Below are 25,649 nucleotides of genomic sequence, written 5' to 3' on the forward strand. Positions count from 1 at the left end.
TATCGAGCATAAGTACTCCCTCTTGGAGTTAAAAGTAAAAACTTGGCCGAGCCTCTACTAGAAACGGAGAGCATGCAAGATCATAAACAACACATAAGCATAACTTTGATAATCAACATAACAAGTATTCTCTATTCATCGGATCCCAACAAACGCAACATATAGAATTACATATAGATGATCTTGATCATGATAGGCAGCTCACAAGATCCGACAATGATAGCACAATGGGGAGAAGACAACCATCTAGCTACTGCTATGGACCCATAGTCCAGGGGTAGACTACTCACTCATCACTCCGGAGGCGACCATGGCGGTGTAGAGTCCTCCGGGAGATGATTCCCCTCTCCGGCAGGGTGCCGGAGGCGATCTCCAGGATCCCCCGAGATGGGATCGGCGGCGACGGCGTCTCAGTAATGTTTTCCGTATCGTGGCTCTCGGTACTGGAAGTTTCGTCACGGAGGCTTTAAGTAGGCGGAAGGGCAAGTCGAGAGGGGGCACAGGGGCCCCAGATGACAGGGCGGCGCGGCCAAGGGGGCCGCGCCGCCCTAGGGTTTGGCTCCCCCGTGGCCCCACTTCCTTTCGTCTTCGGACTTCGGAAGCTTCGTGAGAAAATAGGCCTCCGGGCTTTTATTTCGTCCAATTCCGAGAATATTTCTTTACTAGGATTTACGAAACCAAAAACAGCAGAAAACAAGAATCGGCACTTCGGCATCTTGTTAATAGGTTAGTTCCAGAAAATGCACGAATATGACATAAAGTGTGCATAAAACATGTAGATAACATCAATAATGTGGCATGGAACACAAGAAATTATCGATACGTTGGAGACGTATCACTAACCTATTAACAAGACGCCGAAGTGCCAGTTCCTGTTTTCTGCTGTTTTTGGTTTCAGAAATCCTAGTAACGAAATATTCTCGGAATTGGACGAAACGAAGACCCAGGGGCCTATTTCGCCACGAACCTTCCGGAAGACCGAAGAGCATACGAAGTGGGGCCACGAGGTGGCCAAACCACATGGCGGCGCGGCCAAGGGGGCTCGCGCCGCCCGTGGTGTGGGCCCCTCGTCGCCCCCCGACTCGCCCTTCCGCCTACTTAAAGCCTCCGTCGCGAAACCCCTGATGCGAAGAACCACGATACGGAAAAACCTTCCAGAGCCGCCACCATCGCGAAGCCAAGATCTGGGGGACAGGAGTCTCTGTTCCGGCACCCTGCCGGAGCGGGGAAGTGCCCCCGGAAGGCTTCTCCATCGACACCGCTGCCATCTCCACCGCCATCTTCATCACCGCTGCTGCTCCCATGAGGAGGGAGTAGTTCTCCATCGAGGCTCGGGGCTGTACCGGTAGCTATGTGGTTCATCTCTCTCCTATGTACTTCAATACAATAATCTCATGAGCTGCCTTACATGATTGAGATTCATATGATGATGCTTGTAATCTAGATGTCATTGTGCTAGTCAAGAGAGTTTTAATTATGTGATCTCCGGAGACTCCTTGTCCCACGTGTGTAAAGGTGACAGTGTGTGCACCGTGTGGGTCTCTTAGGCTATATTTCACAGAATACTTACTCACTGTTATGAATGGCGTAGTGAAGTGCTTATTTATATCTCTTTATGATTGCAATGTGTTTTGTATCACAATTTATCTATGTGCTACTCTAGTGATGTTATTAAAGTAGTTTTATTCCTCCCGCACGGTGTAATGGTGACAGTGTGTGCATCCGTGTTAGTACTTGGCATATGCTATGATCATGATCTCTTGTAGATTGTGGAGTTAATTATCATTATGATAGTATTGATGTGATCTATTCCTCCTACATAGCGTGAAGGTGACAGTGTGCATGCTGTGTTAGTACTTGGTTTAGTCGTATTGATCTTTCTTGCACTCTAAGGTTATTTAAATATGAACATTGAATTGCGGAGCTTGTTAACTCCGGCATTGAGGGTTCGTGTAATCCTACGCAATGTGTTCATCATCCAACGAGAGAGTGTAGAGTATGCATTTATCTATTCTGTTATGTGATCAAAGTTGAGAGTGTCCACTAGTGAAAGTCTAATCCCTAGGCCTTGTTCCTAAATATCGCTCGTCGCTGCTTGTTTACTCGTTTTATCTGCGTTACTACTGCTGTGTTACTACTCGCTTGTTTATCGTCCTGGGCAAAGCACTTTTCCGGTGCCGTTGCTACTACTTATTCATACCACCTGTATTTCACTATCTCTTCGCCGAACTAGTGCACCTATTAGGTGTGTTGGGGACACAAGAGACTTCTTGCTTTGTGGTTGCAGGGTTGCATGAGAGGGATATCTTTGACCTCTTCCTCCCTGAGTTCGATAAACCTTGGGTGATCCACTTAAGGGAAACTTGCTGCTGTTCTACAAACCTCTGCTCTTGGAGGCCCAACACTGTCTACAAGAATAGAAGCTCCCATAGACATCACTATGGGTCGCACATTGCGGGTGCAGGTGAAGCAAACCCGTGCTAGTTCAAACTGAAAAGGTTCCTGAGATCCACCGCAAAGCTAGTATCAGCTGTCCTGCTGCGCAGATCGAGCACCCTACGAAGATTGCGCAGAGCACATGACGGCTCGAGCACGGCCAGCACCCGCATGGTGTTTCAAATTTCGTGAGTTTCGTGGGTCGGCAACATTTGAAAATTTGGTCAAAACAATTCATTTTGTTTGAACTTCATGACTAGAAAACCTACAAATGCCTTTATGTGAAACAAGAGTTGTCTTCTAGGGCGGTAATGCTTTCATGTATTATTTTTTTCAATTTTACTTTCGTGCTAAAATAAAGATTTTTTTGTGCTAAAAATGTATAGCTTCACTAAGAAATTAACATGAGACAAACACGATGATTACAGTGGACAAACCAGGTTCTTTGATAATATGATACAATAATATATTTGTTTATATCTATTAGAATGAGTTCAGTTTTTCAAGTTCGAATAAAAATTTGTTAATTTGTGAAATAATTTACAAACTTTAGGAATTTCGTTGATCGATGAATTTTTTTTGAAAATGATTGAGAACAAGCAAGTGCGTGTGTGTTTGCCCCATCTGAGGGCTCTCCACGATAGCCACCAGGCATGTGCGGGCTGGGCGAAGCGCGCAACGACTGGGACCTGATCTACCACGTGTCGAGCGAGGGACGGGCGAGGAAAAGAAAAGATGCTCGGCGAGAGAAAAAGAGGTCGCCTACCCTAATCCAGATTCCCCGCCGCTTCCTCTCGCCGGCCTCCACGCGAGTCCTCACCCCGCCACCACCGCTCTCTCTCCTCCTTCCCCTTGCAGCAGTGCCGGCCTCGGCCTACTACAAGGATGAGGGTGGCGCAGACCCCAGATGCCCAAAGCTCTCGCGAGCACGAGCATCACAGTCGTGGCGCTTGTGAGGACTGCCGTGGAGGAAGGTGGTGTTGCGGCAGGACTGGCTGGTCGCGGATCTTCAGGAGAGGAGGACGAGTGAGGCCAGCAATCAGCACGGCAGGGGCACCATGCCGTGTGCGTAGAATCTCCTCCCCGGCTTCTCAGTTTCCTTGAATCTTCGATGCGATCCCTGAAGAGCCTATGAAGGATCTAGAGGGAGAGTTTGATGATTGAGGAACGAGGAGCCAAGCACACACGACCAACCAATTCAAGTCAGGTAGCTTGCCCACTTCAAGTCACGAAGCTTACCCTCTCCCAATCCCCAAATCCAGCCTATATTACTCATATTTTCTTGCTCAATTTGTCTATTGCTGACCTTTCTTACTCTCGTAGGCTGCCTTGCAAAAATTTCTAATCGAACTGGAGAAGATTGTGTTTACCTGCTGCAAGGGTATGATGTGCATCTTTTTGGTTGATTACCTTGCTCATTTTCCGCAGGTTTAAGGCACCGACAGGTCTAACCAGCAGGGGTGCTCAACTCACACCTAAGGAAGAAGATCAAGAAGCGGAACTGGTGTAGGAATCGTATGACGATTTGGATACAGGCCAGCGAGAGCAAGGACAAGGTGCGCTCTAATCTGTACCGGTATAAATGTGCCATAATTTTGATTTAAATGTATGTGGATGGAAGTGCTCGTGATGCAATGTGTCGCTTTTTTCTTATAATTTAACACTAATTTGTGATTTTCTCCACTTATGAACCATGTAGCAGTTTTGATCCATATCTTATGCGGATTTTGCGAGGAGATGCCGCCTTTCCTTGCGATGTTGGGGCCTTTTACAGTGCTGCGGGTTGCTGCTCTGCAATGATGTTAGGTTCTCACTTCTATACCTCTAGGCTAGCTGTAGTTTTTGGAGTTAGATATAACTGTTGAAAACCTTGTTGTCTGGGTGTCATGGAGTAGAACTATTATGGTTTAGATGTTTGGTTCATGCCACCGCCCTTTGGTTGCAATTCTTAGATTAGATTGAAACTATAGTCCAATTCTTTTTATCTTGCTATGGTTAGTGTTTTATTTCTGAAAGTTGCATTTCAGTTTGTAGTTCGTGTGAGGTATTGGGTTTATATCAGATCAAAATTTCAACTGTCATGGATTATGTTTTATCTTATTTCTGGTCTTCCTTTTAATGTTCCTATTTATCGATAAATAAATTGCTACCTTTCCCTAGGTATATAATATTTAATTTAATTTGTGCATTAATATAAAAAAATTCTTTCAGCGATGGCGACACAAGCAAGAACACAGTCCCCAAATGGTAGCTTTCTCTCTTGTGTGGACATGCTATCATATATGTAGTAAGTATTCCACTATCGATTGACATAATTTATTTTATAGGTTTGCTCTTTATTTGTGGACCAATATTACAATATACGACACGAGATAGGAGACTATGTGCATAACCTTTTATCAAGATACCATCAGGACTGGCCGGGCATGTTCTGATTGAGTCATGGAATATGTAACAACAATGCCTTTGTAAGCCCTACTAGGATAATTTGTTGCTACAACTGGTTCAACTTTAATCATGACTAATTCTCCTTATTTCCACCCCTTATGTGTTTCAACAGGACATTGGCAATCTCTCGTGTCAGCTGCATCTCATCTTTCTCAACTCCAGGCTATGTTTCTCAATATAGGCCTATTATATGTGTGGTCTCCTTGATTTGGTGAGTTACTTTTTACCCGGTTAATTGTTGTCCGTATTCCCTTGTTAGTCACCTATTATTTCGGATATGTATGTAACCAAAAATTCCTCGAAGTATGAAGAAATAAGCATTTTTCTTATGGATGTAGTTCCGTGTTCCGTTGTCATGGTTGTTTAAATATTTTCGGAGGAGGGCCCTTAATGAAACATCTTTACTCTGGTGTGATTTATTCTTTTGTAGGATTATGTAAAAATTGGTACCAGTTCCAGGTTTCCAGCGATTGTCGGGGCATCGACTTGCGTAGTATCTAACGGGGACGCTCCAACCGTGTCGGGTTGTCGCCGGCGGGAAATGGAAAGGTGAAGACAAGATCTCCACGACACCGCATCCTGTTGCCAAGTAGGTGATTGTGTGCTGTGATTTTTTATGTGGTTTGGTTTTTTACTTCCATAAGTGGATGCGGTCATCTTCAAATTTTGTTCTTTTCTGTTTTGTAGGTTCATCTTTGATTGGTTTGCGACTTCACATGCCAGCGATAGTGAGATGACCGTGTTACCAGAGATCAAGAATAAGGTGGGTAGCGAGAACTCATTTAATGTTTGATGGAATGTCTCATTGGGATATGTGATTTTGTTCTATAAGCTATAGTAATCACACACTAAATACTGGTTATATAGTCAAAAGTAAATTTATAATTAATTTGCTGTGCACATTCAATAGTTGATGTTGTTCTTAGAGCTCTGTTTTTCATCCGTGCGCAGCTCCGTACTAGACATGTGAATGGGATATCTTCTTGCAGGAACTATGGGTTCACAAGACCATAAGTTTACTATTGTTGGTGAAATAGTATCCCTCAGTTACTCTCATAGTTTCATGCTTAGGGGTTCGATCATCCGCGGGGATACTTATATATACTTTGAAGTTTGAACCTTCTGCTACACCAGGTTTTTCCAAAATTCTATCATCTTTGCGGGAAGGTATGGAAGTATCATTCATATTTTAACTCATTTTCTTCTATGATTGCTCAGGTGTTTAAAGCTAAATTACTTGCGCTTGTATTGTATTTAACCACTCAACAATATATTTGCTCCAAGAACTTTTCCCGGAAGCTGATTTCTCATTACCTCCATTTCGACCCAATTCCTTCTGGTGTTCATGCGATGGCTGGAAGAATCCTAATGGTATAGACTATATACTCTGCTCCTCTGCTAAGGTTAATCCACTGGATATGTTGCGAAGATAGTTTCATCTTCCCATAATGTTTGGTGATCAATTTTAATGTGCATCATATGATGAAGCACTGACAAGACTTTTTTTGAATGTTGGTATATTGCTGCAATCATTAAAATAGCAATCCTTGTTACCTTAGTATCTACAGCCTTGGTTCTATATTAAATGTTGCATATTTGTCAAGATTTGCATGTATCTACACACTGAAACATGTTTGGATACATGCATATCTAGACAAATCCGTGACAGTTAATATGGAACCAAGGTAGTAATAGTTATTGAGAAAGCTGTAAAGATCACCTGTTTGCTATAAAAAAAGATATTCAGTTATTAGATCATTTCTTCCACTAAAAGCATAACTCTGTTCAAAATCTCTGTTGAGAATCATTCCCTGGCTCAATGGTCTGCTAAAGTGCTAATGCAAATATAAGTAAACGTGCACAAATTTGTTATTAGGCCGACATAACAAACTAAAAGTCTTGATAAGTTTATGAATGCAGAACTTGATAAAACTTAACAAGTTTGCATCGCACAACTATATGAAACTGTTCACTCGAAGAACAGCTAGTGTAGAAAATCTTTCTCCGCACAGGATAATATGCATTAAATATATACTTATTCATTTATGGAATAGTACAAGAGACCACAATAATGGAAATAACATGTAGTTCAGGCCAGGTTTTCTTCTATATAAATGCCAAATTGGGACGAGACCTTCTGTTTCTTTTGAATAACTACGTTTCTGCCATACTATTTGTTTGCCATCGAAATGGAGCATATTTGCTGGGCATCTCTCCATGTTAGTTCACATAGGCATAGTTTATTAGATTAAATTTGCAGATGTAGCAATTTTTTAGCATAAACGGATTCATGAGCCCTGCAATAGTCATTCTTTGCGCTTGTTAATGAAATGATCATGTAGATATCGATGGCAATGAATCAAGGGCAATCAGTTTTTGTGCTTTGCTAAGCCGAAATTGCAGTCAGTATCTTGATAATGTATCTCAATTCCTAAATCCTTGTTATTCCTTTTCTAGGAATTTGAAAATATTGCTGCAGATGGATAGGTAAATCAACTAGCTCAATTTCTTGTTGGACATGAACAAGCTCCCTCAGGTATAGAAGATCTCACAGAGGATCTGCACCATCAGGACAATTTTCATGTTCCAGCTAGAATGCTCGTCGCTGTCGACACCAGGTACCTCGTGACACACGTCGACATACTCCCTTCGAGCAGCATCTATCCATAGTTTTTAATCCTTCGGGAAACTATTTTGATTTCTTCAGAATATCGGTTGTGTTTTAAATTCTCTTCTTTCCTGAATGAACATATTAAAGCTCAAAATTCCGAACTTTGTGCTCTGGGTCTGACATCCTTTTATGTTTTAGATGAGCAATAGCATTATACATTTTATCTTCCACGAAATAGAGCAAGTAGGAAACAATTTAACATTATTTTTTCTTAGGCGATGATCAACGTAAATCATAAGTAAAATTTGAAGTACTAAAGTGTTTGTTTCTACCTCCTTCTGATCCTTGTGTTGTGCCGTTATGTTCCTATTAGATAAAGAAGCCAATATCCGGATCTATCAAAAGTTTTACTCCATCCCATATAAGTTGTCTTAGATTTACAAAAAAGTTGGATGTATCTACACACTGTTTAGTGTTTATACACATCCAAACTTCAACAAATCTAAGACAAGTTTTGTATGATGGAGGGAGTACTACCATTTGAGCTTTTATTTTTTAAAATATTTAATGGAATGTACTTGTAGTTTTTTCTTGGTCAGAAGACCCCTTGCTTTCTAAGTACATGCAGTTCATAAAGCTATACTGACTTGTGCAAATATCTTATACTGTACTTGTTTCTTCTCGATTCCCTTCTTGCACTTGATGTCTGCGGTCACACGCCAGCTCTTTCATCTGATTACAGACAAATTTCGGAATGCCAATTCTATGGAGAAACAACAGAGGATTGCCGGATGATAGGAACCCTTCCCTGCTGATGCACTACATCACCCCTGCCCTGATGTTCCAGCTCTACAAGCTTTGCTGCTGAACTCTGTTTGCTCTGTGTGTGCTCATTTTATCAGTGTACACCATCAGCTTGATGTGTGATAATTAGTTTATGCATCATTTCAACCTTGTATGTGAAGTAAACTCGTGTAACCATCTACCTGTATCAGCCACTGTGTTGTGTTTCCATCAAGCAAAATCAAATGTATAATTTGTTTTCTGGTAAGCATTGTTGTAAACCATTTTTGTCAAGCTATATACTATTAAAAAATCAATCAGAAACCAAACGGAAACCCAGTCAGTCTTGGTCAGTTATTGGTGAAAGAGAAAAAAAAACATGATGATACTAGCTTGTGTGAACAAGATCACTTGAATGGACACAGAAAGATTGGGCTATTGATTTGATCGCACCTGACCAGTCAGGAGGCGCCCCAAGGGGCGCCCCAACCACTAGTTTGTTTCATGTCCGCAGTACGGTTCTCCGCCCAGTCCGCTCTTCTCCGTCCGGTGCCTTGTCTGCGACACGTCCATCAATGCAAAATAAATAAAAACATGAACCCAACTGTTTGGGTAACTTTTTTTTTCCAAGTTCCAACTTGCATGACACGGAGGGATGTACGTGTATCCCATTCCAAGATATCAGTTTTTAATTATACTATTGTATAATAATGTTTGGGTTACCAGAGTTAAGACAAAAAGCAAATAGCGGGCCCCACAGATCAGTGGCCGATGGTTGATCCCTCCCAGGAAGCGAGTTCATCATGGTCGTATGTTGTACACTTGTACTCCCCAAGTAACGGACACGAAGCATTATTATATGATAACCGACTAACTAAAGAAACAGTAATATATTCCAGTCCATATCCAACCTCTCACCCCACCGGAGGACGATATTTTACGACCAAAAACCGCCGTCTCCCCCTCGTACAACCCAAAATTGCACACTCCAAACCCCACACAGAAGAAGCCGTGACGTGTCCCGCATGCCCCCATTCACCGACGCGTGGGGTCCACCAGTACCACGAGGACCTCCGCGTAATAATCCGGAAGTTACCCCGAAAAGACGCAACTTCTCCTCTGCCTTCCCCTCGAAGCCTCGAAGGTAACGGAGCAAGGGCTCGATAAATAAATAAATCGGCGAGGCCTCTTCTCTTCTTCCCCGTCACATCACACCCAACACCAGGTCCCTACCCCAAACCCCACCACTGCCACCGCCACCGCCGACGCACTGCACATCTCTGATCGAGCAGCCAAGGGACTCCGGCAGCTTCGCCGACCTAGGGTTCCGGCAGCTTCCGCCGCCGCCGCCGCCGCGGGCTTCGCCTCGCGATGTCTCGACGGAACGTGACTCCGTCGCTGCGCGTGTTCGGGATGCCGGTCCGCGACGACGCCCGCGATCTCGTCATCAAGGTAACTTATCCCCTGCCCTGGCGATCCGCTGTTTATGTCCTGATGATGTTTGATCGGGGAGGGTTGGGAGGGGACTGGGTAGTGCTGCCGCGTTTTTTTCCCCTTCTCGTGTAGGGTTTGGGGGTTCCCTCGTCGCGGGTGGAGGAGGGGTTTTGCGGATTGCGAGATTTTGGGGCGATCTGGGCGGTGCCTTTGGAGAGTTGTTTAGGTTGCTAGTAGATTAAGTTCTGTGCAGTCGCGATCGTTCTCGATACTGGCACCGGGGACCTCCCTCCTCCCCACCTCGTTTGAGATGGGGGCGTAGCAGATGACCAGCCCATCTGCCTGTTGAAAGTAGTGCGGATTTTGCTGATGGGTGATCGTATCTGAGATCAGATCGCTTTGATCTCTCGCCATTGTAAAAGCACGGGTTCGTGGTTACTGTTCTAAATTCAGGTGACTGTAGGCTTTTTTTTATACCTGGTAACTGTAGGCTTATTTCTGCCTGTACTAAGATGCTACCTCGTGTTCGTATTTGACAGTAAAGTACCTCTATGTACATTTAGAAAGTTACTCTCGATTTCTGATGACTTGTTGAGTAGGAAATTTAATAGCATTGAAGGGAAATCTTTCCGTCTTTGTGGCATCGACCTGCATACTTGTTACCTTAGCTGTGGTACTGTGACTTTCCGCATGCATCGTCTTCAAACAAAACGAAATACAGGACTGGAACAACATACCCTGGTTACCTCTACCACTTATAGGATAGCTCTTAACCAGCAGTATGTATTTTCCCTGCAAAAAAAACAGTATGCACTTTTCAGTCCTACATTTTTTCCTGTGGCTTTCCCGTTTACCCCTGCTTTATGTTTCAGGTCAAGTATGGTGGCACTCTCAAGCGCTTCAACGCATCTGTGAATGGTTCACACTTCGATCATGATCTCGCCGCCCTTCGGTCCAAGATTGCAAATGCTTTTAAGTTCAGTCCCAGTGATGAATTTGTTCTCACATATACTGATGATGACGGGGATATCGTCATGCTGGATGATGATGATGACTTACGTGATGCTGCTATTAGTCAGAAGCTGAACCCTCTTAGGATTGATGTTCAGTTGAACAGCAGCAGTGCAGGGGCCAAGCAGCAGGCCTTAGATTCCAGATCTCTGATGTCAGCTATGGTAGAGCAATTAGCTCAGGTGAAATCAGCTATTGATGAAGCGTTGAAATTTGTACCCGAGCAAGTTCCTGCTGTCCTTGCAAAACTATCCCATGATCTGCGTTCTAAAGCTGCATCATCGGGGCCACCATTGGCTGAGTTCCTGGATCGGATTGCTGAACTGATAGCACCCAGGAGCAGCGTGCAACCTACCAGTGGTCTTACGGACAGTTCACCTGGCTCCTCAAGTGATCATCTACCGCATGTAAGGCAAATGCTAATTAATAGTCCTTTATCTCAACTTGCAAGCTCTGACGTGCAATACGCTAAAGCACTTGGTCTTGAGAGCGTGCTAGCTGAGGAAGCCAAATCTCAAGTTGGGCAGGCATCAGGATATACTTCAACTGAGAATCCATCTGTTTTAGGTATTTCTGGTGGAAAATTGATCTTTCCTCGCAAAAAAAGAACTGATGCCCAAAGTAAGGGTAAATCTCATGCCCAGGTTAGGGGTAAATCTGTTGTATCTTCTTCGGTGCCACCTGTTCCTTACATGGCTCGTGGTGTTCCTACACTAGGTTCTGCTGCTGAATATGAACGGAACATGTATACGAAGATCAATGATGATTTGCGTAAAATGGACTGTCCAGTTCCGAATGTTGAATCCAATGGAAAGATCAGTGGGGAGCATTCAGTATTCCCTCCGCCTAGAGGCCCCGTGTACAATTCAGTTCCAACTGTTGAATCTATTGGAAAGGTCAATTCGGAGCATTCATTATTCCCTCCACGTAGAGGCCCCGTGTACAATTCAGTTCTGACTGTTGAATCTAATGGAAAGGTCAATGCGGAGCATTCAGTATTCCCACCGCCTAGAGGCTCTGTGTACATTCCAATTACAAACCCATCATTTACAACTCCTGGATGGAATGGAAAGAAGAATGGTAGTTTTGAGGCAAGATTCGCTCATCCACTTGCCTATGACCGCAATTCATTGAAGTTCTATGACCACAATCCATTGAAGTTCAGTACCCATCCATATGGGTTTAATCAAGACGCCAACTCACTTGGCTCATGCGGTTTTGCCACCAGCGCTTATGATAGCATCACACAGCCCACAGTTCATAAATGGATAGAATGTGATGGCTGTGGGATCACACCTATTGTTGGCCCTCGCTACAAGTCCATTGTGTAAGTATTTGTGGTTTCAGTTAAAGTTAGAACCGTGTTCCGGAAAAAGATGTTCTCTTAACATCCTTTCTTTTCTTCGCTTTCAGCAAAGACGACTATGATTTATGTATTAACTGCTTCTCTATCGCTGGCAATGAGGCTGAATACACCAGAATAGACAAGCCAATGCTAGTAAGCGAAAGATTGAGAGGCATTGATAAGGTGATCATATCAGTGTATTCATGCTCATGATTAGATGGTTCAAGTGAGGTAGTATAACATAACAATTTCAATTTGCTTTTGTTTTACCATTCTCAGACCTTGAGGCTCCAACTTGACTGCTGCTTCATCAAGGATCTCACTGTACCTGATGGAACAGTAATGGCGCCATCAACTCCATTTCGTAAGATTTGGTGCATGCGTAACAGTGGATCTACTGCATGGCCTTCCGGGACCCAGCTTACCTGGATTGGCGGGGATCAGTTTGCTCGCCAGAGCTCAGTCAAATTAGGGGTACGTACTAACAAATACTATCAAACTCTATGCATATAATTTATTTTCTAATTTGTTGTGAATGTGAGATGACATGTATGCATCTCAAGACCACAGGAAAGATTTAACTTGCGCATGAATTTCTCAGATTTCAGAGTTCGGGTTTCCCACGGGTGGAGAAATCGATGTTTGTGTGGATTTTGTTGCGCCTGCAAAACCTGGCAGGTACATATCGTACTGGAGATTGACATCGCCGGATCTACTGAAGTTTGGTCAGCAAGTTTGGGTTCTTATTCAGGTTTTTACTCTGCCCTTACTTGATCCTGCCCTTCTGCCATATTACTTCTTTTCTTACGAATGTTTGCATTCTGAAATCGTGTGCAGGTGGAAAAGCCTGTTCAAACCAGTGGTAAGAATGATAGTGCTGCAATAAACTTGAGCTTGGCTGCAGACGACAACTCTACAACATTGAAGCCTTTCATGGTACTGCCTTATTAGCCCGTAGAGTTCTCTTCTGTTAGTGGCTTCTGTCGTTTGTTTTTATATTTGATCGTTTGCATGCTATATTCATGTGCAGGTGGAACAGCGTATACAGACTAGTGGCAGTAAGCAAACTCCAACCATAAACTTGAACTTGCCTGCAGAAGGCATCACCACAGTATGGACAGATTCTGCATCAGACTCTGACACTGATGATGAAGACAAAACCACTTTTGGAGATGTTTATAGTCTTAGATCTCACCAACACAAAGGATCCAAAGCTGTTGGAAGTGTTATGCCCTTTGCACCTGCAGCAGTTGAACCGGTTCAAGTGCCCATCACTGATCCTGACACTTCATCTACTGGAGCTGTAGTGACGCCTGCTGGTGTGCCTGCACCTGAGGCCGCAGCACTGCCAAATCCTATCAGTGTGCCCGCAGCACCTGAGGCCGCAGCACTGCCAAATCCTATCAGTGTGCCCGCACCTCTACCTGCTGCTACTCCTGTTAACTCAGGTGAAGTTCCTGTTAGCGTGCCTGCTGCACCTTCACCTGATGAAACCTTCAACGACATGGAGGAAACGCTTTTGAGGGAGCTGGCAGAGATGGGCTTCAGGCAGGCTGATCTGAATAAGGAGGTACTTAGGCAGAATGAGTATGACCTTCAGAAGTCCGTCGATGATCTGTGCGGCTTCCACGAGTGGGATCCACTCCTTGCGGAGCTGAAGGAACTGGTACGTAACCATTACTGAACCTGTGTATAGCAAAAATCTCCCTCAGTTTGAGGCCCTTCTTAACTCTTATTCCTTTAGGGTTTTAATGATGACACAGATGTGAGGGAGGTTCTCGGGAAGGACGACGAAGGAAGCATCATTAAGCGTGTGGCCATGAACCTTCTGTCCAGGGAGAAGGACCAGTGATGGCCTCCTGCGTTCATCCGGTTGGAGTGCTGCTGCCTAGTAGTAATCTAGATATTTATATTTAATATAACTCGTGAATAAACTAGACGAACTGAAGTGTGATGCTGCATAATGCAGTGGTAATGTAGTAGTAAGTAGCCAGCAGCACCATAGTCTGGCGTTCCTGTGACTTGGGTGTGTGGTGCACCGTGGGTGTACGTGTACCTTATCAGGTAAACTGCGTATGCGACTAGTATGGTTTATACTCCAGTTCGTCACTTTATGTGCATATACTTTAAAAAAAAAAACCTTTGTCTCATCCATTAATAAGCAGAATGTGCAGAATGTGTCTAGTTTTTAGGAGAACCTACAACAACAGGCCAAGCCCACACCCACACCACTGTGTGGGGCACAACCGGCCATCCTGGCTACCAAGCTACACAAATAAGAAGCTCAAGTCGCCCGTATGCTGAACAACAGATGGCACTGTGAGAAGCGGCCGGCGGCTCTGAAGCTCTGGAGAGGAGGAGATGCGCAAGACCTCTGACAGAAAGGGACGACGAGCTCTGGAGAGGAGATGTGCAAGATCTGTGACGAAAAGGATGACCTTCTGCTGAATCGCCCCTTAAAGGTCATCGTACACCGCACAAGGCAGCTTCGACTTCACATCTACCAACACACGAGCCGGCTAACATGATCTTGTTGCTACCAAACCTTGCTCATCACCAATATCGTTGCCTCACAAGCATCCTATTAGAAGTCCCGAGTCACCTCATCGCCCAACACTCGGGGTTGGCATTCCGTTGCTCCGCCACGCCATGCGTGGTCAACCGAGACAACCAACTTTCGTGGCCGCCGCCCCAACGTAGCGCCGCTCACTCTCGAGCTGTGATGTCACACGAACTAGCAACCCATAGCCCAAGCTACCCTGAGCAGTTGGCTACAGACCACATACATCACACCAACCCAACCGGAGTCGCCGCCCCGACATAAAATCCGACTGTCCCCGCTATGACGCATCAGGACGAGCCGACTACCCAGTCGCCTGCATGGCCAAGGTTACCACCCAAGCCGCGACAAGTCGCAACAATGGACCATAAAGTTGCAGCCGCACCGTGTTTCGCATCTTGTTCGAGGCCGCCACCTCGACATCCTCAAACCCCGTTGGCACGATGACACTGGTATGCAAACGAAGCATAGCTGCCCAACAAGGTTGTGCCCTCTAAGACGACGCCTCCAAGGAGGAACTTGGGTTTTCACCCGGAGAGCGCGAAACCTTCATGGCAAGGGAGGTAGGAGCCCCACGGCGATGCCTCTAAGGAAGGGCACGACGTCCAGGGACGCTGCCAACGCCGGCACCAACCCAAGTCAGGGCTGAGTTTTCACTCGGACCTTCATCTCCCAACTTGGAGGGGAATGAAACCATCGGCCTCCACAGCCGGTATTGCATCAACATCGCCGCTAGCGTCGCTCTCAAACACGAGCTCCTCCGGGTCCTCTTCTTCCTCCTCGGCCTCCACGATGTTAACCGCAAGAGCAAAGCCCTTGGCTTCCGCAACCGGCAAGGCGTCGACGTCGTCACTGGCACCGTCCTCAAACACCAGCTCCTTCGTGTCCTCTTCTTCCTCCTCGGCTTCTTCGGCATCGGCCGCAAGTGCCGCGGCAGCTGGCACCACCAGGAGGCAGGTGGAGCGGCGGTGATCAGAGGCAAAGCAAAGGGCGCAGAAAAGGCGAGCAACATTCCCGGCCCGGCGAGCTCATCCCCGGCGATGTCCAGATCTAGCACAAGAAGAAACAGGGGTCTGAGAGGGAGAAAGAGAAAAAGGAGAAGACGTGGACGTAGGAGCAGAGAGGGGGAAGGGAGGGAGCTTACATGCATGTTTCCCGGTGGCTAGAGTGACGGGAACAGTGGCAACAAAACGGGTCCTGGCAGGCGGCGACAAGGTGGTGAGGGGAAAGGCACTTGTGGCAGTGGCGAGTGGAGGAGCGGAGCGGAGTCAGGGTGGATTGGTGGCGGGGAGGAACAAGCTTACTAGGCGAGGCCGTGACCTGAGAATAGGAGGTTGGAGGGGGGCCATCCCCGGCGGCGCGAGCTCCGACGACGCCCAAAGGGGAAAGGGGGCCGGACCAAGGCAGGGAGCACGAAAGGGGAAAGGGGATAGGAGAGGATCCGCCGCGAGAGGAGGGCGCCGGCCGAGGCAAGGGAGGGGGAGAGGTTGGTGTTAGGATGATCTCCACGGGATCGATCCCAACGGATCGATAACACCCTTGACCTCGTCCGCGCCCTGATCGGGGGCGCCCAACCCGTTATGGTTGGTGGGCCCCTGTGACCTGCGCTATATAAAGAGGTGGGGGCCGGGGCACACTGGTACGAGGTTTACCGCGCCGCCAGTCACCCCACCGATATTCCCCTACCGATCTAGGGCTAGCGCAGTGCTCACGGGAAGCACCACCACCGTCGCGCACCGCACGCCCACCCTCTCCGCCGCCGCCACCATGTCGGCACCCGAGAGCTCCTCCTCGAAGGGAGAAGGTACTCATCTCTCTCTCTCAGATCTACCAGTGTACCCAACAGCAATAGCATCTACCTGTATAGGATCTAGTGTAGTCGTTGGCTACTCTAACATTGGTATCAGAGCATCTGTTAGAACGTATAGATCCTATTTGTTCAGGTAGAAAAGTAAGAACAGTAAACCCTAAATCCTCCCTGATGCAAAAGAAAAGAAAAGTACACCGGCCGAGGCCTTTTGGGCTCGCCGGCAAAGTTTGCGCCGCCGCAAGGCCGCGCCGCCCCTCTCGATCCCGATGCGCATCGGCAAGCCGAGGCATCGGGAAGAAGGGCACTCTCACTTGCTATGCAAGCCGGGGGCAAAGAAAAGTGTGAAAGATGGACCTCACCGGCTTACCGTGCTGCGGCTCGGTCGCCGGCAGAGCAAAAGGGCACCGCCGCTGAGCCAGTTGACGGTGACGCGTTCACCCTCGGGGTGCTCGCGCACACCGGCAACAGGGCCAGGGGGCGCCACTGGTCTTCTCCCTCGTCGCCGACGATCCTCGGATTTTGGTGGCTGGAGGAGGAAAGAAATGGAAAAGGGCCGGCAGCGCCGTCGCCTAGCTGCCGCCACCTCACGGCCTCGTCATGGACGAGCGCGCGGGAGGCTGCTGCGGTGGCTGGCGGGTGCGCTCCGCTATCGCCGGCATACCGCCGGAGCCGCGCGTGCGAGCGGGAGGAGGAGCCTCTCCGTCGCCGCCGCCGGACAGAAGAGCTAGAGAAGGGCTCGGGGGGAAAAGAGTTTAGGGTTAGGGTTTCTGCCGTTTCGGCGGTTTATAAACCGACCGAAAATGATGCCCGACCGTCGGATTCAATCCGACGGCCAGGAGCGTAAGGAGCCGGTCTCCGCGTGGGCTCCGTTGCTCGGGCCGCGTGGGAGAAGTGGCCGGACCGCGGCTGGGCCGCGTGGAGGCCCCGTGTTGGGCCGCGGCGGCGGGCCGCGTCGTCTCGACGGCCGGGCCGGCTCGGCTCAGCCGTGAGCGGGCCGCCGCTGGCTGGCAGCGTATGCGCCGCGTTACCGCGTGCCGCACGGTGTGGGCGCCGCGTAGGCTGCGCGTCGCGCACCGCGTGGTGGGCCGCGTGGGCCGCGGGCCGCGCCTGCACGTGAATTACAGCTTTTACGGCTTTATTAATTACGAGAGGCAATTTTAGGCAGTTTTGGGTCATTTTTGGCCAAAATTTTGTCTAGTTTTTTCTGAATAAATAGGACCAACGAAATATTTATTCAGAAATTAAAAAGTAAAGGAAATGCCTCTGAAAAGTTCAAAGTTTAAAGTTTAAATTCACAGTTTCCGCTGCAAATAGCAATGATATGTGCATTTATCTCTATTTCTGCCCAACGGTGATATAGTTTTATTTGCATTAACAGTTGCATGTTTTAATTCGGACCAACGTTGGATTATAATTTGCAATTGTACTGTTCTCACTTCTTTGTGGTTTTCGGGAGGGTTCTACTTGATGAGCTGCATCAAGGATGTTCCCACCCTTAGAGGGGATAACTACACAGAGCGGAGGAAGAAGGTGGATTTCGCCTTCGTCTGTGCCGAGGTGGATCGGGTGGTTGACACACCGCAGCCCATCAAGCCTGCTGACCCCGTCAGAGCTGACGGGGATACTGATGATGCATGGGCAAAAAAGAAAAGGGACCATGCTCCAGTGGAGATGTCCTACACCCTAGAGAACAGAAAGTGGCAGACTGCCAACAAAAAATGCATGGCATTCATAAAGAATACAATTGAGAACGCCATTGTGGGCTCAATTACAGAGTGTGCTTCCGCTGGGGAGTACCTAGAAAAGATAAAGAGCCAGTTCACTGGTTCTTCAAAGACATATGCAACCCAGCTGTTGAAGCAGCTGGTGACGTAAAAGTATACCGGAGGTGCACATGGCATCGTGGAGCACATCCTCGGGATGAGCAACCCGGCCGCAAAGCCGAAGCCCATGGATGCCGACCCGGAGCCGAAGCCCGCACTTCGGTTCACTTGGTGATGGCTTCATTGCCACAACAGTTTGAAAACTTTGTCATCAATTACAACATGAGTCCCGAGAAATGGGACATTGAAAAGACCATTGCCATGTGTGTGCAAGAGGAGGATAGACTCAAGGCACGTAATGGAGGTACCATCAATTATGTGAAGGACAATAAGAAAAGGCCCTTCACACCAAGCAACAATGGTTCGCCTTCAAAGCAATATGGTAAAGCCCCAATGCAGACATCGAAGTTCCAAGACAGAGCCACCGCCGATGAACAAAGACCAAGGCCTTCATCAGTCGAAGACTGGGCACTACAAGAAAGATCGCCCGCATTGGCCGAAAGAATTAATGGCAAAGAAAGGTAACAACTTAGTTTCCTTTGTAAATGAATCCCCGTATACACGCTTTTCGAAATCTACTTGGTGGATTGACTCAGGTGCAACTGTTCATGTTGCAAATTCTTTACAGGGATTCCATTCGACGAGGACTATGAAAAGAGGCGAAGGATGCGTTGAAGTCGCGAATGGAATTCAAGCGCAAGTTGAAGCTCGTTGGCGACGTCCTCTTGGAGCTAGCTGATGGCTTGACTATTCTGCTTAGAGATGTCTTATTTGTTCCTTCCATACATCGAAATTTAATAAGTGTATCGCGCTTAGATAAAGACAGTTATCAATGTTATTTTGGACATGGCAAATGTGCCATATGGTGTAATAATTCTTATGTTGGGGTTGCTATACTCCATGATGAGCTTTATTTATTGTCCTTGCGTGAAAAAGTATTGTCTGTGTGTAAAGTGAATGAACAAATACCCTCGTCGGAAAAAGAAGCAAAGAAAAGAAAAAGAACTGATGAATCATCGAAATTATGGCACTGTCGCCTAGGCCATATTTCGAGGGGGAGAATAGAAAGACTCGTTAAAAATGATATTCTTCCTCCATTAGAATTCTCGTACATAGAACAAGTGCATCGATTGCATTAAAGGAAAATTTGTAAAGCAAATTAAAAAGGGTGCGAATCGAAGCACAAAGCAACACTAGAAATAATTCACACCGATATATGTGGACCATTTCCAGTGAAAAGTGTGGATAGCTATGATTCGTTCATAACATTCACGGATGATTACTCCCGATATGGTTATATTTATCCAATAAAAGAAAGAACGAAGCGTTGGATAAATTCAAAATATTCAAAGCTGAAGTTGAAAATCAGCATGACAAAAGAATAAAGATAGTCGGATCTGATCGTGGAGGGGAGTACTACGGTCGACATACTCCATATGGCCAAGTCCCCGGACCTTTTGCAAGGTTTCTACAGAGACCGGAATAGTCGCCCAAGCACTCGATGCCGGGCGAACCTCAGCGAATGGGGTAGCTGAAAGGCGCAACCGTACCCTTATGGATATGGTGTGCGTATGATGAGCTATTCCACCCTACCATTGGGATTGTGGATTGAGGCGTTAAAAACCGCTATTCACATTCTAAACAGAGTACCAAGCAAATCGGTGCCCAAAACGCCGTATGAGCTATGGACAGGGAGAGTGCCTTCTCTAAACCACCCGAAAGTGTGGGGGAGCCCTGCTCGAGGCCAAAGTATTCAATCAAAATATCGCAAAGTTAGATACCAAAACGAGCCAGCTGCCATTTTATTGGCTATCCCGAAAAGTCAAAAGGTTATCGTTTCTACCTGTCCGGAGAAATACACAAAGTTTGTGGAAACGAGACATGCTCGTCTTCTTAGAGGACGAAATGATGAGGGGGAGCATGGTAGCTCGGAAAATTGATCTTGAGGAGAAGAGGGTGCATGCACCTAATCCGATGACTCGAGAGCCATTTTTTGCGCTACCATGTGCACCCGTACCGACGATCCCCGTGATTGTGGTGCAAGCGCTCGTTGTGACTCCACCCATGACAACGATGAGTGAAAATTCAGAACCTGTCCGTCAGGAGCCGAATGAACCATTTGTTGAGCATGAAAGGGAGCAACAACAGCCACCTCCAGAAGTTGAGCCACGAGTTGAGGAACAGAATGCTCAAGAGAATGTGGCCCCTAGAAGGTCTACAAGAGCTAGAAAATCAGCCATTTCGACTGATTACAAAGTTTACAACACAGAAAGAGTTCATATGGAAGGTGATCCCACTTCATATGAAGAAGCCATGAGAAGCCCGGATTCATCAAAGTGGGTGGAGGCCATGGAAGACGAAATGAGATCGATGAGTACCAACAATGTTTGGGACTTAGAGAATATTCCTAAAGGAGCCAAAACAGTGGGCTGCAAATGGGTCTACAAAATAAAATATGACTCCAATGGGAATGTCGAAAAGTACAAAGCACGACTTGTGGCAAAAGGATTTACACAAAGAGAAGGGATAGATTACAATGAGACATTTTCTCCGGTCTCATGTAAGGATTCCTTCAGGATCATCATGGCACTAGTTGCACATTTTGATTTAGAGTTGCATCAAATGGATGTAAAGACGGCATTTCTAAACGGGGATTTAGAAGAAAATGTCTACATGAAACAACCCAAGGGTTTTATCATGGAAGGCAAGGAAGAAATGGGATGCCGCCTAAAGAAATCCATTTATGGATTAAAGCAAGCCTCCGGACAAGTGGTATCTAAAGTTTAATGAAACAATTAAGAGATTTGGATTTAAAGAAAATATTAAGGACAATTGCGTTTATGCAAAGTTTAAAAGTGGGAAATATATTTTCCTAATCTTGTATGTTGATGATATTCTGCTTGCCAGCAGTGATGTTAGTCTACTGCAAGAGACAAAGAAGTTCTTGTCCTCAAATTTTGATATGAAAGATCTTGGTGAAGCGTCATATGTTTTGGGCATAGAAATTCACCGAGATAGAAACAATGGAGTATTAGGACTATCGCAAAAGGCTTATTTAGAAAAGATTCTAAGTAAGTATAATATGCACAAGTGCAGTGCCACACCTGCCCCTATAGTCAAGGGCGACAGCTTTGGGAACCATCAAAGTCCCCAAAATCAATACGAGCTCGATCAAATGAAAGCGGTTCCATATGCTTCGGCTATTGGAAGCCTACAAGTATGCACAAGTGTGCACTCGCCTCGACTTAGCATTTATCACCGGAGTACTCGGTAGATATCAAGAAAATCCAGGTTTCGAACACTGGAAAATGGTAAAGAAGGCATTGCGTTATGTGAAAGGCACAAAGAGTTACATGCTAACATACGTAAGATCCGATTCCCTAGAAATAAGAGGGTATTCGGATGCAGATTTTGCGGGGATAAAGATGATAGAAAATCCACATCCGGATATGTATTCACCCGCAGGGGGAGCTATTTCGTGGAGAAGCTCCAAACAGACCATAGTTGCATCATCCACGATGTATGCAGAATTTATAGCATGTTATGAAGCCACTGGGCAGGCATTATGGTTAAAGAAATTCATACCCGACTTGAAAGTGGTAGATTGTATTGACAAACCACTAAAGATGTACTCGCGACAATGAGCCCTGCAGTATTTTATGCTCACAACAACAAGTCGAGTAATGCTACGAAACCGATTGAGGTTAAGTATTATGTTGTGAAACACAAGGTCCAGGATCAAACAATAAGTCTCGAGCATATAAGGACAAAAGATATGCTTGCGGATCCGCTAACGAAAGGCTTACCACCCAGCGTGTTCAAGGAGCACGTAGCCGGCATGGGTTTAAGGGAAAGTCTTACCTATCCCGGATCATAAGAGGCCCAAAAGTAAAAGAATTTGTTTCAAAACAGAGAAGTGTATTGTGGCTGTCTGATTCTATCGGCAATAGAGTTGTGACGATGAAACATGCCCTATGGACTGATCCAAAATGAAACGAATAAAGTGAAAGTATAAAGTTAAAAGAAAAGTTGAGATCAAGGGGGAGAATGTTAGGATGATCTCCACGGGATCGATCCCAACGGATCGATAACACCCTTGACCTCGTCCGCGCCCTGATCGGGGGCGCCCAACCCGTTATGGTTGGTGGGCCCCTGTGACCTACGCTATATAAAGAGGTGGGGGCCGGGGCACACGGTACGAGGTTTACCGCGCCGCCAGTCACCCCACCGATATTCCCCTACCGATCTAGGGCTAGCGCAGTGCTCACGGGAAGCACCACCACCGTCGCGCACCGCACGCCCACCCTCTCCGCCGCCGCCACCATGTCGGCACCCTAGAGCTCCTCCTCGAAGGGAGAAGGTACTCATCTCTCTCTCTCAGATCTACCAGTGTACCCAACAGCAATAGCATCTACCTGTATAGGATCTAGTGTAGTCGTTGGCTACTCTAACAGTTGGGTCATGGGGTGGGCGTACTGGCCAGGGCAGCGGACCGGCGGGCACATGCAAGATGCCAGGGGAGAGGAGGAAGAGGCAGAGAGGGGCTAGTCGTTTAGGTTTGGTTGGAAAAGCGACGTCTAGGGCAGGAAGCACGGGGTCAACGGATCCGCTTCCACTGGGTGGGGGCAGAGCAGGCTGAGCAGAACCAGACGGCCCACTACGCGACGAGATGGCAGGCGGCCCAGAACCCCTAGAGACAGAGGAGCACGTCACCGGGCTCACGGGGCTAGGCAGAGACCAAAGAAGCAGCCCAGGACCGGTCAAAGCATCCACAACGTGCGGCACAGAGAACAGCGCCAGGAGCTGGCCATGGCGGAAGCCGTCAAGCGTGACCAGAAACGAGGCGAGACGGGGAGAGGTAACGGTGAGCCGGAAGACATTGGTGCCAACCTGAAAACCGCTAAGCGGTCGAACGCAGATCCTAACCAAAACTTGAGCATGTTGAAAACTGATGAAGAGGAGAAAGGGAGGTGGAGCTCATGGCGGACCGCAATGTGCACCGGCGACAGCGCAAACAACGGAGAGCCAAGAGCCACCGGAGCAGTACCAGAGAGCTGGAGTTCTGCAGGACAGACTGGAGGAAGGCATCACCCGGAGTGGTGAACGGCGACGGGAGGGCTTGAGGGTCGAGGTCGAGCGCACTGGGGGGGGGGGGGGGCTGGCCGACATGAACCCTTGGTGCGCCACCGAGCATGGTGCCGCGGGAACCTGACCGAGCGACGTGGGAGCTTCGAGCTAGGCATGAGGCGCCACCCCATCACTGGAGAGGCAGAGGTAGAGGAGGTGAGGAGGTGGCTAGTCCTAGGGCTTATGTGGTGGTGGGTGTCTGGCGCCAGCGAGGAGTCCGGGGTGGAATTGTCTGGGTCGCCAGGCACAACGCGAGATGAAGGAGCTCCAGGGTGGGTAGGAGGAGCTACTCCATCGCTGCCCGGAGAGGCGGAGGAGGAGGGTGGGTGGCTAGTCCTAGGGCTTTGGAGGTGGAGTGCCAACAAGGGGTAGGGCTCCGGCGAGGAGCCGCCAGGATCGCCAGGCGCGACGCAAGAGCTCATTTCATGGCTCTCCGCAATCATTCTCACAGAAGGGGAAATGAATGATTAAATCAAATTGTGGGGACAACATGAAATAAACAATAGTACCCTAGATAAAAGAAAATTCGAGAGGGGGATGGGGGGGCACGTGCCCCTGCATGTCATGATACCAACCATTTATTCGGCGAGGTGTAGAACAAAATAGACACAAAATATTCATTTGTGTCGAGTGGCTGGAGTCTCAAAACATTAGTGGAAAATTTGGGTATTATGCATTCACGAAGAAGAGGTTTAAAAATTGGAAGAAAGGGCCAGAGACATCCATTTTTGCGTCAAATTTTTTCCCCAAAATTATTTGCCCCGTCAAACCAAAATTTCTAGGCCCGCCACTGTCTGGAGATGCCCTAAGTCCATTTCCGTCTCACTATTTTCCTTGAAGCGTTAAGAGCATATGGACCTTAGCATCAACCACCAAAATTTCCCATATGAACCTCTGTCATGCCATTCACTTTGAATTATATACATCCATCATCGAGTAATTTGATGGTTGTGGTGGATCCAGAATCGGGATCATATAATTTGCAGCCTTTGCATACTATCAGATTGGTCCGATGTGGCGACAACATCGCATATTTGGTTGGCATTGATCTTTCAGTTAACTCAAGTCTCAACAGGCGAAATTCCAACGAGCATTTCTTGAAATAGGCTTTCGTCTCGCTTTATAAATAAAGCAACCACATCCAACAAGCATTTCTTAACTCGACGCAGTAATAAATTTAAATTTGTCATCGAACCAACTGAGTGGAAGCATTCCTAAACGACTGGCGCTTTGCATTGGCTGCAATCTCTTGACCTCTAGAACAGCAAGCGCTCTAGTGAAATCCCATCGAGCTTATCAGGCTTATCATCCCTATAGGTTATTTGAACTTGTCCTATAACAGCCTGTCTTGAAGGATACCCTCAGGCCGCTAACTTGACAACCTCTACAGTCTACACCGACAACGGAGCACTTGTATACATAGGCAATCGTGGATTTGGTGGGCCTCTGCAGAAGAAGTTCAGGCCGAGACAGCACGGCCGTCCACGGTCATCTTCGAATAAGCAGTCATGAATTTGATCCAATGACTTCCCATTTTGGTCTTGTGTTGGGCTGTCTGTTCTTGTTCAACAAGACATATCAGAAATGACTGAATGAAGGCTCATTTGATTTATATAGGATGTTCAAAAGATTTATGAAGGCTCTTCGAAAGCCATTTATGCATAGAATCATATCCCATAAAAATCTTTATAATGTAAATTTGTAGGAATATAGCATTAGGCTAGACCTCATGAAAAATTATTTCAACGCAATCAAAGAGAATTCTTATTCCCTAGGATTCATATGGACATGGCATCCCAATTTTATAGGTTTCCTCTTATACCTTTCCAGTCCTAAGAATTAAGCTCCTTGGAACTTTTTCTCTGCGTTCAGTTATTTTCTCTCTCTACATGAATTCCGGTTCCACGGTAGATCTGTCATCTAGAGTATAGATTAAACCTTCTTTTCACTTCAAAAAATCCTGCAAAAATGCAGCACATACTCTTGGTCCGTTTAAATCCTGGTAAGAGGACGTAACATAAGTAAATTGCCTAATATTCTTAATATGACACGACTACAAGCCAGATTAATGATATTCTATGCACAGGTGCCAATTGTATAGATGGCAGATCACACATTATCTGCAACAAACACGTCTAAATACCGTTGTGCGCAGCAAAAAAAAAAAAAAAAAAACCTGCTGTCACAAAAGAGACCTCCGGAGTCCGGAGCGCATAAGCTTTGTTGCATCTTCGCTAAAAAGATATGTTTTGCAGTAACGT

General features: G+C 46.7%; 1 protein-coding gene and 2 long non-coding RNA genes across 5 annotated transcripts; all 3 read left to right on the plus strand.

Moving 5' to 3' along the window:
- Positions 1 to 3,399: 3,399 nt before the first annotated feature.
- Positions 3,400 to 4,894, plus strand: LOC124669331. The gene is made up of 4 exons (XR_006992139.1): positions 3,400 to 3,643; positions 3,760 to 4,242; positions 4,648 to 4,683; positions 4,764 to 4,894. It is a non-coding gene; the product is annotated as an uncharacterized LOC124669331 (long non-coding RNA).
- Positions 4,895 to 5,420: 526 nt separating this feature from the next.
- Positions 5,421 to 6,014, plus strand: LOC124670475. The gene is made up of 3 exons (XR_006992533.1): positions 5,421 to 5,473; positions 5,572 to 5,647; positions 5,874 to 6,014. It is a non-coding gene; the product is annotated as an uncharacterized LOC124670475 (long non-coding RNA).
- A 3,462-nt stretch (positions 6,015 to 9,476) lies between these two features.
- On the plus strand, positions 9,477 to 14,177 carry LOC124670301 (protein NBR1 homolog). Of its 3 annotated transcripts, XM_047206805.1 has the most exons (9): positions 9,477 to 9,730; positions 10,585 to 12,050; positions 12,137 to 12,251; positions 12,348 to 12,542; positions 12,670 to 12,819; positions 12,906 to 13,004; positions 13,099 to 13,404; positions 13,450 to 13,734; positions 13,813 to 14,177. In XM_047206805.1, the coding sequence occupies exons 1-9, from the start codon at positions 9,650 to 9,652 to the stop codon at positions 13,918 to 13,920; spliced, it is 2,805 nt and encodes a 934-aa protein (XP_047062761.1). In that variant the 5' UTR covers positions 9,477 to 9,649; the 3' UTR covers positions 13,921 to 14,177. The 3 variants fall into 3 exon arrangements, with proteins under 3 accessions (XP_047062761.1, XP_047062760.1, XP_047062762.1); XM_047206804.1 differs by having other exon boundaries at positions 13,099 to 13,734; XM_047206806.1 differs by having other exon boundaries at positions 13,099 to 13,734; positions 13,832 to 14,177.
- The last annotated feature ends 11,472 nt before the right edge of the window (positions 14,178 to 25,649 follow it).

This window comes from Lolium rigidum, chromosome 7 (genome assembly GCF_022539505.1).
Source record: "Lolium rigidum isolate FL_2022 chromosome 7, APGP_CSIRO_Lrig_0.1, whole genome shotgun sequence".
NCBI lineage: Eukaryota > Viridiplantae > Streptophyta > Magnoliopsida > Poales > Poaceae > Lolium > Lolium rigidum.

Excerpts from the sequence above, each read along its gene's own strand:
- LOC124670301 (XM_047206804.1), top strand. The coding sequence starts at position 9,650 with ATGTCTCGACGGAACGTGACTCCGTCGCTGCGCGTGTTCGGGATGCCG. Across the intron at positions 9,731-10,584 it reads CCCGCGATCTCGTCATCAAG|GTCAAGTATGGTGGCACTCT; the intron begins GTAACTTATCCC and ends TTTATGTTTCAG. Across the intron at positions 13,735-13,812 it reads TTGCGGAGCTGAAGGAACTG|GGTTTTAATGATGACACAGA; the intron begins GTACGTAACCAT and ends TTATTCCTTTAG.